Source organism: Montipora foliosa, chromosome 4, assembly GCF_036669935.1.
Source record: "Montipora foliosa isolate CH-2021 chromosome 4, ASM3666993v2, whole genome shotgun sequence".
Taxonomy (NCBI): Eukaryota; Metazoa; Cnidaria; class Anthozoa; order Scleractinia; family Acroporidae; genus Montipora; species Montipora foliosa.
The window spans coordinates 18,742,580-18,757,579 of record NC_090872.1 but is presented as its reverse complement, the minus strand read 5'-3'; the positions used below and the strand labels follow the sequence as shown (position 1 = coordinate 18,757,579).

Below are 15,000 nucleotides of genomic sequence, written 5' to 3'. Positions count from 1 at the left end.
GTAGGAGGCTAACCTGCCAAGCAAGGGCCATTTTCACTTTTTAGCAGGAAAGCTGGTCTTCTCCTTTTAATGAGAACACACATGTACCGGTAATATTGATTAAGTAAAATCAATGGACAGTTTTTTGCCAATACATATATTGCCATATGATTTTTAAAAAGGGTCACATTCTGGAATTGAGACAAGCCAAAAGGGCAATTTGACAGATTGTAAAGTGAGCTAGGCATTAAGTACCGTACAGTCACTGTAGGGTAACTTACGGTACTAATTACTTGCCCTCTTTCAAGGCACTTTAATGACAAGCAGTGAATTGTAGAAATGAGTGTCCCTCGCATGTGGGAAAGTACATGTAGACACATTTTTGCATAATGTGGATTCAAAATGCATGTACTGCATGAACACATGCATTCATTTTCAATTGATGTCTGTTTTTTACTTTTAGTATTCTCGTAACATACATAATTATAACGTATGTTCCTGTATTTCTAAGGACAACACAATGCCACATTAATGATAAATATTTAACCCTTGTCCTCCCAGACTGACGCTGTCTAAGGCAAGACAATTATAATACATGTTAATAATCTTACACATCAATGGTGGCCAGTTCAAGGGTTAACCACATGCCCCCTTTAAACCTTTCCCTCAAAATAGGAACACTTGTAAAGTAAAGATTTCCCCCTCTCTCTCACCAGATGATTGTTTACTCATCTGATCAGTGAAGGCCAGTTTGGGGGTGAAGTGGGAAAACATGCTTCTATCAAGCCATTACAGTAATAATTAACAATGCCCTGTCATTGAAATCGTTCCTGAATCCTATTTACTTTGACTTTACTTCAATAGGCCACTTCGGAAAATACCATAATACTCTTTGTTTGTCCCCCCAAATTTTTCATAAGCATTGTTCCAGGTTCTCTTGGGACTTACAATGATCCCAAGAGAAAATAAAATAAAAACCATGCTTATGCAAAATTTGGGGGGACAAACAAAGAGTATTATGGTATTTTCCGAAGTGGCCTATAACCCCAAAATGTTTTAAGGATTGCATTTATTCCTGAGTTACTGACATGTTATTATCATTTTATTTATTTAGATGTTTATTTATTTATTATTATTATTATTATTATTATTATTATTGTTGTTGTTGTTGTTGTTGTTGTTATTATTATTGTTATTATTTATTTTTATTTTTATTTTGCTGTAGGATCCAAAAGAAGTTTTGGAAAAAGTGGCAAGAAAGCTTCCAGTTGTCACACAGACAGTATCAGGAGGTTAGGATACAACTGTTACAGCTACACTGTATGATGTGGTTCTATTTGCTTTTCTATTTGATCAGGATTTTTGTAGTTGTTTGATGAATTTTTTTACTCCAGCGGCAAGGTACTGTGACATATGTCAAGCAATAAAACCTGATAGATGTCACCACTGCTCTATGTGTAAAAAGTAAGTGTGTAATTTGATGCATCTTCTGTTAAACTCCACTTACTGTAGCAAGAAACAATTTCTGAAAACACTGAAATTTAGATTTTAACTGTATGCATATACTGAGGAACCAGGGACAGGCCTTCTGATATTGCATGATGGTGCGATTTCGCACAATCAACCTCAAATCACATCCGATCGCACAAATCATGAAAAATCGCATAATTCACAAAAGAATGCACAAAATTCATAAAACAAAACATAAATCAACAAGTTTCTTAGGAGTTCCTGCATAAATACGCCGTTTTAAAGATGATTTACCTTGGAAAACGGCTAAAAAGCGTTCATTACCTTCAATTTCGTAAATATTCGAAGTTCAAGGCGTTATTTTGCATGTGGGGGGCCTGGTACGAGTCTTCGCCAATTGGTGGAACACAAACATGCCCTTTCTTCAGATTAGCAAATCTGTTCAGAAATATAAGTGTAAGAAGCTAGACTAAGTCGTAGCATACAGGAATATTAATAATTATTGATCATTCATTTGGCATGTTAGCTGTGTCCTTTCAACTTTTAACGAGGTGCACCAATAGTGCAGAAGACCTCATTTTTTTTACTTGTCCCAACTAATGTCGATCAAGATTCATAATTACTGTTCCCTTATGTTCAAAATGTCTTTAGGGCATAAAATCGCATAATTTACAATATTTATGATTCGCATAATTGGCCTTTCTAATCCCATAATCTGCCCTGCAAATTTCGCACAATTTGCATTTTTTCATTGCACCCTATCAGAATGCCTGCAGGGAAAGTAGTTTGCTATGAAATAAACATGGGAATCAAGTAGTTGTCTCAAGGTTATCACTCATTATACACTAGACAACTTTTTTGTTCAGAGGTTTGTTAGATCTGGGTGGCACTGTAACAAGTGATTCCCTGGTCCCTAATGAATTTTTCTTTTTGATTTTATGTTAATGTACCGTGGTCTTGTTCATCCATCATAAAAACCATTATTTGTAAACAAAGCATTATTTATTCTTCTTGTTTAAATATTATTTATTTGTCCCTTAACTTTGTTGCGAACTGCCTCTTCAGCAAAATCCTTTGCTTTAAGTCATTGTTGGTTTGCACTACCACAGTATAATATTACCGGTATTAAACCTTGAATCTCAAACCTCAAACCTCAAGCCTCCAACTCCAATCTTAAACTGTGGACCTCAAGCTTTCAATCTTTCTTAAACCTTGTAAGTTGCAAACCTCAAATCTCGAACCTTGAACTTGGAATCTTAGTCCTTGAACCTGGAACCTTGTTCTGCTACCAAAAGATTTTCTAAATAAAAAACTACATTTTGAAACTTTTACATATTGACTGATCAGTCTTTGCTCTTTACATCAAAATGCAACATTTGAAATACGAGCAGAAAAAAAACATAGGAAAACAAACCGAAGGTCCTAATATTATTATGACTTACTACAAAAATACAATGGCTGTAAATGGTTTATCTTTCAGCATTTTATTGCTGCTGCAAATATGTAACTTGGTGGAAAATCCATTTGAAATGTTATTAGGGATCGAATCATTCCCCAGTTAGAGGGACACTGGTTCATTACCAGCGTTTTGTCTTTTTGTATTTCATAAATAATATTAAGGCTTTGTCAACTTTTTCTCTGTGCTGATTAGAGTTTTTGTTTTTCTGACTTGTTTTCAGGTGTATTTTGAAAATGGATCATCATTGTCCTTGGGTTAATAACTGTGTTGGTTTTAGAAACTACAAGTTCTTCCTTCTTTTTCTCTTTTATGCAATTCTTTACACGCTTTATGTCACTGCAACAGTCGCCAAGTACTTTGTGGCATTTTGGAATGTGAGTTTTTTTGTTTGAGTTACCCAATAGTTTCTCGTATGATACCAAATTCCTGCAAACTTAAATGCAAGTAGTGACTAATAAATTTTACCTGCCTTGTAAAATTGATTTTACTACAGCATTTCAGTCATGCCTTCTATCCAAGAAAATATACGTTAGTGCCAGTGCCCTCATAAAGATTATACTGTAATAATATTATTGTACTGCAAGATTCGGATAATTGTTATGTACTGTAGTTAGCCAGATGTCATCCTGCAATATAACATACACTGCATTGCATAAAATTATTATGTCAGTGGATGCTATCAACAATAATCTTGCATTTATTTTCACAATAGATGGTCAGGTGTGTATTGTCACTAGACATGGCTAACACTCTGTTGTGCTGAAATAAGTTAAATTAAATTTAATGATAAAACACTGTGATTGAAGTTATGAATCGTGGCTTAAGTTGTAATGAAATAGAATCATGTCACTTGTTTTCTCATGAGACATCTATTCTAATTTGCATCCAAATAATATTTCTTGGGTATTGTTTACTTGATTAGGACATACATGTGTTTGTGCTCATGATTCTTTGCCTTTGATTGTTGTCTTTTGCAGAACACATTAAATGGTGATGGAAAGTTGCACATTTTGTTTTTGTTTTTTGTGGCACTTATGTTTTGCATTAGTCTTTGGTCCCTGTTTGGTTATCATTTGTATCTCACTGGTAGTAACAAGACTACACTGGGTGAGTAGAGAGATGACTACTTTTTACTGTAAAAATTACAATTCTTTAATCTTTAATCTTTATCATCATCATTATAACAGATTGCAGAAACGCCAAAGCCAGAGGCTTATATGGCGACGGCCAGGTTGTTTAGGGTATACTACATAGTATTATTGATGATCCTATTCATGACAAAGTGAAACATAAAAACAATAACTAAAGGTGAAATACAATAATAGCTGTTCATATTTTATTGTCAATATAGATCTGCAGTAGAAGCATAAAACTGATGCCATTGAAAGTTTTATCGAAAGTTCTAAAAAACCCTCTTAAGTGTCATGTGATGAAAATTATTAAACCTTACAACTTACAGTGTACATGTAACCTTCTGATTCGACTGGAAGGAACAGGCAAGTCAGAGTCTTGAGAGAAAGCTAGGCATCATTTACTTGTACTGATAAAAATTGTCTATTCCAGGAAATCAGTTAAGTCAATAATTATTAAAGCAGTTACATGTACAAGTATTTAAAGATAACCGTCTTTACAGCTTTCAAACAGTATTGATTTCATATAATATTGAATTCATCTTATCATTATTTTTAATTTATTTATTTCCTTAACAATTTCAGAATCGTTTCGAGTTCCTCATTTTTATTATGGTCCAAATAAAGATGGATTTAGTCTTGGATCTGTAATGAAGAATGCAGAACAAGTTTTAGGACTCAACAGATGGTACTGGTTACTCCCTGTGTTCACCAGGTGATGAGACATGGAAACAAATTAATATTGTTTTGTCCTTTTGAAGGCACTTTAGCAGAAGTACGGTGCCTACTATTTTTATTGTGCATACTTTCTGCGTATCTCGAGATACTCGGATTTCCTGTGGGTGGTGCTTATTAATACGGGAATATTGTTGTGCGGTTCAAAACTATGCGGAGAAAGCAGAACTTGCCAAGTTCACTTGGTATCCAAAAAGAAAATTGGGGGTAACCATGCATTTCAAGAGATAATTAAGCTTCAATTTGGAAAAGAACGCCATACATTGCTTTGTATTGTGAAGCTTTTTAATTGATATTGTTGATTAATTATCTTCGAAAAATGCGTGGTTACCCCCAATTTTCTTTTTGTATTTCAATAACACTTGTTAAGATCTTCTTTTCCCGCATATTCAGTAAACCGCGCGAAAGTACCTTTGAATTAGTAGCCAACTTCCTTCACACCGTTCACACAGACAAGCGCACACACAAATAATAATTTACACTGTCAGACACACTTTCATTGTACGATGGCGATATTTGGATAGCTACGTGTACTGTCGATTCTTGCCAGGAGCCCATGAGTAGGAGCTTGCCTCTCTCATACACGTTCTTATGAGTAAAGCAACCATATTTAACGTCGATAACTCGTAACAGTAATTCGACTGACAAACCTAAGGTCGACGGTGCGCTCATTTTACTCCCCCCTCTCCATCAGTGCTCCGTTTTACGGGTATTTAAAGCTACTTTGCTACACGGAAGGGAAAGAAGTCGAAACAAGGATGCGAGATCCGGGAATCGAACTCAGGACCTCTTGCACCAAGGCTGCGCACTAACCGACTGTGCCATCCTTGCTCCTTCCTCTTTGCGCGTATCTTTCTATTTTTAGAACGCCACGAGTTCCTCGGCTCTGCACACACTGTGTTAAGGGGCCAATCAGAGTAAAGTCCTTGTCTAACGAAGACAAATAAAGAAGTAAAACTGTATTTAAATCGTGCAAATTGATGTAAATTTAAGTAAATGCGCGTCTCCTGCTCAAGGGTTCGTTCTAAAAATAGAAAGATACGCGCGAAGGTTGACTCAAAGATCTACTGCATATGGAGGCTCCTACTAATGGGCTCCTGTTCTTGCTAAGTGGTCATCTGTTTACCCAAATTACAGCTGCCAACAAGGCACATTTCTTGTCACTTTCGTTTTATAGCCTACTAACTGGAGAATTCGTTACAAAATTTTTGTTGTTCTGTTAGTGTTGGAGATGGAGTTCACTTTCCATTGTTAAACCAGCCTGAAGAAGATTCGTTGTTAAATACACAGCAAAGATGGATGGAGGAAGGCGAACTAGAAGCAGCACCAGAGAACCAATCAAACAATGCCAAGCAACATTCGTCTGCAAGCAGTGTGGATGCGTCATCAGCTGAACTAGTCATCAATGAAAATGAAGTTGAAACTCAAATACCCGGCAGATCAAAGCCAGATATTCTTACGGTACCAGACGAGGATCCCATACAAAATGGAACAACATTGTAATGTAATATTCTTAATGATACGTTTAATTGGCTTTAAGCTCTGCTGGTAAAGATCTTTGCCACTGTGCCATAATCTAAGCACAGAGGGTAAAGGGCATGAATATTTTGGAGGGTGTAATAATAAACTGCAGTTTGCAGGTGAGGGTTGCAAGTCTTTGTTGGGTGAGGCTAAATCGCGTGGGTGGGTGGGTCGTGGGTCGTGTTTGTTTGAAGATAAAAAAAAAAAGATATATGTTAGCTCCCTCAGTTTGCAATTGCCCTGAGAGTTATGGATGGGGTTAGGGTTAAAAGTATGTATGGGGGATCTCGGACACACGACCCACGACTCATGACCCACCCACCCACGCGGATTAGACACTCTCGTCATTGTTTCACCATAGCTGAAACAAACCAAATCTTTACTATTGTTAATATTAGGCCTAAACACTATGCTTTAGATCAAGTTTAAGCCTAATGTTTACATTCTTGTGAAGGTTTGGGTTGTTTTAGTTATGGTCAGGAGCCCATCTGGAGCGTACAACTTCCATACAGCGTCTATGAAACGGCCTTTTTTACAAGTACGTTTATTTTTAGACTAGCCCTTCCCGCGAATTAGGTCAAAAAACAAAGGCAGTTCCGGTTCGGTGACCCTATGACGTCAGCTTAATTTATTGTAATTGGTCATCGGGCTCCTGTGGGAGTCTCATTCGCGGGAAATTCAATCTAAAAATAAATCGGTCAGTGAAAACGCCGTTATAAGAACGCAGCAGAGTTGTAGGCTCCGGGTCATGGGTTCCTGTTTTGGTAAAACAATCGTGAGGCCTGCAACCTGCACTTTACAACCTCCGTAAATTTTTTCCGTAATTTTCTCCCGATGAGTGTGCACCTAATTTTTAATGAAAAATGCGCCAAAATACCCAAACGTCAAAGATGGACCCTTATTTGCAAGGGTTAATTAATCAGTGCATTAGATTGGCATATTCTCCAAAAAAACTCTGCCTAGTGTCCTTAACAGAGGGCAGACCGTCAACCCTCCAGTTACTTATTTAGATGTTTTGCCACTTAGAGACGGGAGAGTCGGGAGAGTTTGCCAACCAAACAAGGAGAAAATATGAATGAACTAGCCAGAAAACCACCAGAGCACGGTCATTTTCAAAGGGCACTGATTCGTGCATCACGACTGACAGCAGTGATTGACAAAATTGTTTCAAATAATGTCTTAAGGCCATGTTACACGAGGCAATTTTTCTTGCAACTCGCAACGCAACGATGACGAATAAAAAACCTTTCAAGTTGCAGAAGGTATGTTACACGTTGGCAACTTCTTTCGCAACTTGCAACGCGTACAAGAACAAACAAGATGGCGGACGCACTAAGTCGCCGAAAGATGAGCTCTGATTGGCCCATTCTGACAAAATTGCGTTGCGGGTTGCAGAGGGGATGTCACACGCAAGCAACTTGTCTCGCAACGTTGCGAAAAGTAGAGGGTCGTTCTACATTTCTCGCAACTCGCAACGCAACACTTGCAGTTGCAAAATGAGTTGTTACACGTGAATTTTTTCTCGCAACTTGCAACGCAACGTTTGTTGCGATGCGAGTTGCAAGAAAAATTGCCTCGTGTAACATGGCCTTTAGGCTGTTGATAACAAATATAAAAGGTGAACAAAATTTTTAGTCTGGAATATGTACATTTGTAGATAGAGTCTTACAATGAACTGTCAAAAAAGATGTGGCACAGTAGCAGCTTTTTCTATGTTGTGTTGTATGTCAAATTTTTAAATAACCACATGTATGTAGTTTGGTGTCCTTCTACCACATCGCTTTTCTTCTTGTGTAGCTGCTTCAATGTTTTTATTATGGAAAAGAATGATGTCTTGTTAGGCCACTTTCCATGCTTACTTGATTGATTTTGGCATTGTTTATTAGAATAATAAATTTTAATGCTGCCAGTGGAAGATTTATGTGTGGGCAGTGTTTATTTCAAAACGATTTGCTCGTAAACAAAATAAAGCTTTTTCTATAGTGTTCGGTGACTGGAAATAGGTTGATTCGTGCCATCCTTGGTTGTAATCGTTGTACTTGAGAATATTTCAAATGAGCACCTCACTGAAAAGAAAAAATACATTGTTCTTTCAAGCTGATGCCTTATGGCATTTTGCATGTAACTGCAGGACTCTTATTCAAGGGCATATTAATTGTTTTAAGGCAATACAGTGCATGGCAAGCGTGTACGATCATGTAATCCTTCCGGTGTACGTTGGATCAACTGGCTTGATCTGATCGGCATAATTACAAGTGAAAAGGTAGATAGTTTGAAGAAGAGCCGATACAACGTACATTTGATTATTTTGAGTGTACTGTATTTCGGCTCGCCCAGCCAGGGTTGAAGATTAAGGGTTCATCGCAGTTGATGTTATCTGCTATTGTAAACTTAGTATTGAATATTTGCAGGAGTGTCCATGAGTAGGAACGAGCAACTCCCATACAAAACCTATGCCACGGCATTTTTTACAGACTAATCTATTTTTGGACTACCTTTGCCCTAAAACATCAAAGGCAGTTCCGGTTCGGTGACGCTATGACGTCAAATTAGTTTCCTGTGATTGGTCATCGGACTCCTGCGGGAGTCTCATTCGCGGGAAATTCAATCTAAAAATAAATCGGTCTGTGAAAACGCCGTGACAAAAATATATGGGAGTTGCTCGCTCCTCCGCATGGGCTCCTGATATTTGGCAACCAATCAGGACCTCAAATACTGCGAATATAATTTTGCTTTAATGATTCAGAGCGGGGAGAGCTCTTGGTGAAGAAAATCAGCCGTTTTCTTCCGAATTTTGCCAGGGTGGGAAAGAATATGGGCGTCCGTTACCGCCAAAAATACGAAGTATGTCGAAAGGAGTTGAATCGAGTTGCAGGGTAAAGAACCTAACGATTAAATGGTGTTTAAAGCAATACTCTTGTCCTAGCCGGTCCGGTCTGGTTGCCAAAGGCTCCCAGAAAAGAGAGTTTTTCAAGAAAAAACGTGCGGGTCAAGGCGTAACGCCGGAAAAGGAAGGTTCGATAAATTGTTCGATGCTTGTGCAAACAAAAAGTTTCGCGTTGGATTGAAGGCAAAATCTCGCCGATTAGATATTGGCCGAGTTTTCACGAGCGGTTTTCCAGGTTGCTTAGCGAGTGACAACCACAAATTCCGTGAAAACATTTCCTTTCCCACCCAACTCGTTTAAAGTTTAAACGAGTCGGCAAATTTCAATAGAATTCTCAGGGTCTTAGTCGCTAAAAGTCTTGAGATGGTGATGACCGGGTGTCAGTGGAAAAAAAGGTCGACGCATGGCAACTCCGACTTATTGGCGGTACGAAATGCAGCGTCTATTTCCTAGAAAACACACCAGTACACAGTTTTCCGATGTTCTGTTACACAGTATCAATCATATACTCACTGCAGATACTTCGAACAAATCGACACAAATTCACTCGCCTTGGCGAAATGAAAAAAGCGAAAGAAAAAAATAACCGAACCAGCGCCTCGGTATGACGGGATGCATGTGATCACTATGGCTACCTTTCTACTACTTGAAATTGCGGCGAAATGCCAGCTAGTCCGCTAGTAGGTCAGTCCGTTCAAAACCTTGAGAAAACAACGTCATCAAAAAATAACGCGAGAGATTTCGAAAAACGACGAAAATAGTATGCGTTGAACTCTGTCCCGCAGTAAGGCTCCATTTTTTATGAAAGGAAGGGCCATGAAGACGCATTTTGATGTTATTTCCTACCCAAATCGAAAAAACAGGAATTAATTTCAGTCTTCAACATAATGCCAGTGTTTACCATATTTTTTAATCGTTATTCATACGGAAGTTTATACAACATACATAATTACTTAAGTGCTAATTAATTAAGCGCAGGGAGCACATGTCTCCACATTTAATAATAATATTCGAAAAACAAAGGAGACTAAAATCATGTTGACAATCCGCATCAGTGATTAGGGAACAATATATCAAGTGAAAATTCGTATTGGAAAACCAAAAAAAAAAAAAAATTGACTTTACAGGGATTCAAAAAAAGGAATAAATTATTTTATATTTATTGGACAAGATAAATATCATCAGTAATTACGAATCAAGAGCAAGTCAGTCACTCGGCTTAGCCGCTTGTTCGTTTGGGTGGTTTGTTACACCTGCCAAAGTAGTCGTGTTAGCCAAGAAACAAGATCGTCTGGTCTCATGTTAATTACTTTTACTTGGTGCGCTACTTTCAACTACTTTATCGTCTCTTGAACTTAAAATCTTTTTTCTTGAAGAGATATCAGTAGGTGTCATTTCGGCCTCGTTTTATTAATCGATAAGTTCGGCATGCTACAAGGGGATGTCGCTGATTTGCTGACCACTGGACTCACCCTTATCTCTGCCGCCAGCCAGACAGCTGGGGACAACAACATTCTTTTTAGCTTCATTTTCCCCAACTTCAAACGAACCTGATACTTTGTTTTTATTCGAAGTTTTGCGACTTCCATTTTTCCTTGCGCCGCGAACGCTTCTCCCGCTGCTTGACAGTAATTCGGAAGGCCAAGCCTTCAAGGGCGCGAGGATCCTCAGGTATTCTGCTCGGAAAGTACGATTCATGATACCATAAATGATCGGATTGATGGACGTGCTGGCCCAACCGAAGCAAGTGTAACTCACGTAAACTTGACGTTTGAGCTTCCAATCTGCGTTTATAAAATCGATTAAATCGATGACCAATACAGGAGTCCAACATGTTAAGAAACCGACAACAACTACTAAGAGAATGTACGTAACGTTAACTTCTTCTACCGATAAGGTGCTTTCAGACGAAGAACGAAATTGAGCTCTTGCTTGATGTCGAAAGCGAAACCTGACGTTGTGTTTATGGACCGTCATGAAGACCTTCGTATAACAAACCAATATAATGATAAGTGGCACAGCCACGAAAACCAGAACCAAGTACGCTCCATAACCAGCACTCAAGGTCTCCGGGTTGTGCGCGCAAAAGACTTTTCCGGTGTGAAAGATATATTCATGTCCGGCGAGAACATACGGAAGAGGCGCTAAAAAGGCCATCAGCCATAGAATCGCAATTGTTACTTTTGTAGTGTTCATGTTGAAGATTTTCTGGTAAAGCGCACGGGAACAGACAACTCGAACATACCTGTTAGCAGCAGTGATGGCTAAAGTTTGTAACGACACAGCGCACATGAGGAGGATCCAAAAACCTTGCAATTGGCAAACAAAGTTTTTAAACGGCCATTTGCCAACTATGGCAGAAACTACAGAAAATGGAATTCCCAGCACTGACATCAGAAAGTCTGAAACTGCCAAACTTATGATGTACATGTTGGGAACAGTTCTGCGAAGAGTCGGGTTTCTGATGACGGCGATTCCAAGCAAAAGATTGCCGAAAAAAGTCATGAAATTAATCAAGATGAAAAACAACGATTCCACAACTTGAATCGCTCTAGAACGGTGTTGTAACTGACGGGCGAAGTTTTCGAGCGAGGACAACGTGGCGTTCATGGTGCTTTTTAAATGAAAAAATAGAAAATCATTCCCTGGCTGTGTCAGTCTGACGTCATGCGTTTTCAAGTATTACGCATTTAGCAGCTATAAATGACAGTGCTAAGAAAAGGCAATAAATTAGCATTCATTGACCTCTGCAAAATGTCTTCTTCCATTTAAAATTTGAGCTGATATGGTATCTTGTTTCAAGTCGTTTGTTTTGTGACACTCATCTACTTTACACTTCTAAGAGTTGCTCCTGCGAAAGTTAAACACGTCAGTGCGACCTCGTACAGGAATGCGTAATAGCACTCCACGAAAAATTTCTTCCTTGTTAATTTAACTTCCCTGGTGAGTACGAAGACTACGTTTATTGTGTTGGTCAATGTTACAAACGTATGCGGCAACTGATGCACCACCTGTGGTAATATTGCTTTACCTGTGGTGATATTGCTTTACCTGTGGTAATTTGCTTTACCATTGACACTCAACTGTTTCCCCCTGTCTGTCAAACGGAAGATTAATAAATAGAACTTTAAAATGAAATGATAAAACTGTGTATATACTTGAAAAAATAAAGGAGAAGATGTATTCATCTTTCTTTTAAGGAAAAACTAAATTAGTTTTGATTGGAAGAACATGAACCTTTGAAATATGAGGTGTGGGAAGTGTTAAATATTTGTATAGTTTGTTATTCGACTGACGAAAATCAAAGATATATGTTTATCTTTCCCATAAGCAAGGGCTATATTTATATTTGACCGGAAAAGTATGCTTATGAATTGAGGCAATACTTGGATTGCTGTTATCAACAGCCATTTGAAAAATTTAAATGTATTGCGAAGTTTCCGCCGGATTGATTAATTTTGGAACACATCAGTCTGTAGCGGCAAAGTCAACCAATTTTAATACGATGCACCCAATGTCGAGAAAAAGGCGGCTTTCGGAATAAAGTTTTAATAAAGTAAGTTCTTACATAAGGCAGGACTCAGCAGGAGGCTCCCTAGAGTTTTAGGGCCGCGCGCAAGCTGCGCATTAGTTTGGCACGACATCTGGGTGACCCCTTAAATAGTCTCCCCAGCACAATGTATTTGCCTTGTGTCGAAATCGAAATCCATTTGAACTTCTGGTTATAGTTGCTCGAACGATGGATAGCGCTATCCGCCGGATAAATCACTCTCCAGTAACCTGAACAACTAAGGCCAGCGAGCCCGTTTCTCGAAATCCCGAGGACTTTTCCGGGCCCGAAAACCATTTGTGAAATTGCCAAACGCTAGTGTTGGAAAGCTGATCTTTTAACATGTTTTCAAGGTTACAAAAAAAAAAAAACTGCCTGGAAGTCATACCGGCCCCTGCAGGTATGGATCTGGCGCGGATGCGGGTTTCTCGTGTAATCACCGCCGTAGTACTGCGCAAGTTGAAAAAGAAAATATTTTGAGAAAGAGCCGGTGCAACCCAGATTTGATTATTTAGTAATGTAATGTATTTAGTAATGACAAAACCTGCTTTCTTCAGAAACAATGATAGTTTTACGTGAAGAAGGCTGGTTTGCCAGCCAAAATATAATGCATTACGAAATAATCAAATCTACGTAGTATCGTCTCTTTCTCAAAATCATGACTTTCTTTTTCAACTTGTGCAGTACGCCGATAGATCAAGCCAGTTGACGCAACGTATACCGGAATTATGGTTATTGTCCATGGTTGCTTGCTTAAATTGATCCGAATTAAGACGCTATGCTAAAATCGCTCCCGATAAATTGTTTTTTTGTCTTCGGATCAATCACAATTTTAACTAGACAGAATAAAAACAACAATATATAAAAAAAACTTTCTTTTTCTTAAACGAGGCTCATTGGTCTAACGATTAATTAAGTGGTTGTTGCCATTTATGTATACTGCCCAAAATAAAAGAGAAGAAATGGAAAAAAAAAAAAAAGCAAACACATATATTTTTGCGAAATTGCTGGGTGTCAAGCTGACTTCATTTGTAACTTGAAGCATCCGCTGTATAGATCGTTTTCACGTGACGTCATCATTTTCTAAAATCCAAAACTAAAGAGTCACGAAAGTTTTTATCCTCATCAGGCATAAGAGGCGGTAAATTTGTATCCATTTGCAATTTTAAAGCTCAATAGCGTGCTTCGTTTGGAAACCAGAGCATTTTGAATTTCTGAGTTATAGCGGTGCGTGACACGAGGCGACGATCAAGTTTATTGAGAAATATATATTTATCTCATGGTTTTGAGCCTTTTCAGAATTTAAAGAATTAGGAAAAGTGCTTAAGTAAATAGCTGTCTGTTCAATACAGATGATCACTCGCCTAGATAGCCAAAGTAAGTAACAGATGTTGACACTATTTTCCGGCCGCCATATTGGTGCACCACAGATGTGCACCAACATGGCGTTTTCATACTGGGCTCTGTAAATTTCTGCGAAACATTTCGACGAATATCTGAAGTTTGGGGAAACGCACGGGCCTAAAACTTGGAGAAGTATCTTCTTCATTTATCTTCTACAACATCACGAATTCTTGACTTTTTCCACTGGAAGGTTCTCGATTTATTTTTTTATTGCGTGACAGGGAAACCGCTGTATTATCTCGTAATTGGCAATATCGGGACTGCGCAAGAGCTCGATGAACATCTTCAAGTGTGACTCTCGTTTAAACGGAAGCGTAGGATACGAAAGATGCGAATTTCCTCATAGTAGCACTTAAAATTTAACGACTGAATCCTAAAAATAAACGCCACTTTTCAGTTATTCTTCGTTACAGATTTCGAAGAATCAGACTTCTTGAAGGACATTCACTTGTTTTCATTCACTGCTCCCCGTCGCCTTCACAGGAACACGCAGAAATAGCGGAGATGTTCACGTGATGTCCACTATGTATAAACAAGGAGTGACGATTAAACTCGGATGGTGAGCAGGCCGATCCATTGTCCGTATTTAAAATTCTACGGATAAAGAGATAATAAGACATTCAGTAACCATACCATCTAGAAAAAAAATTGTTTTGTTTGTTTTTTCAACTTTATTGGTCTGAGTCTCTCTTCTAAATAATTAATTACATACAGGTCCGAAAGAAAAAAAAAGAAGGAAAAAAAAAAAAAAACGACCAAAAGGTAAGGTGCAAACGGGACCTGGAGTCCCATGCGAGGCACCTCCCAATTAAATCGGTAAAAATCTTAAGAAATGCATATTAAACTATTATTTCTTTCATTCCTG

The 15,000-nt window shown here is 38.3% G+C and overlaps 2 protein-coding genes across 2 annotated transcripts in view; one reads left to right on the top strand and one right to left on the bottom strand.

The window, feature by feature from the left end:
* LOC138000156 (palmitoyltransferase ZDHHC15B-like) overlaps positions 1–8,207 on the top strand; it is a 15,506-nt gene extending 7,299 nt beyond the window's left edge. The window contains exons 5-10 of the mRNA XM_068846357.1: positions 1,205–1,271; positions 1,374–1,443; positions 3,129–3,282; positions 3,886–4,015; positions 4,624–4,753; positions 5,997–8,207. Coding sequence (XP_068702458.1) covers positions 1,205–1,271; positions 1,374–1,443; positions 3,129–3,282; positions 3,886–4,015; positions 4,624–4,753; positions 5,997–6,276 — 831 coding nt within the window. The 3' untranslated portion in view covers positions 6,277–8,207. The remainder of the gene's footprint in view (positions 1–1,204; positions 1,272–1,373; positions 1,444–3,128; positions 3,283–3,885; positions 4,016–4,623; positions 4,754–5,996) is intronic.
* Positions 8,208–10,056: 1,849 nt separating this feature from the next.
* Positions 10,057–12,427, bottom strand: LOC138000155 (melatonin receptor type 1B-B-like). Its single transcript, XM_068846356.1, has one exon. It carries the CDS (start codon positions 11,789–11,791, stop codon positions 10,613–10,615), a length of 1,179 nt encoding a protein of 392 aa, XP_068702457.1. The 5' UTR covers positions 11,792–12,427; the 3' UTR covers positions 10,057–10,612.
* Between the last annotated feature and the right edge of the window lie 2,573 nt (positions 12,428–15,000).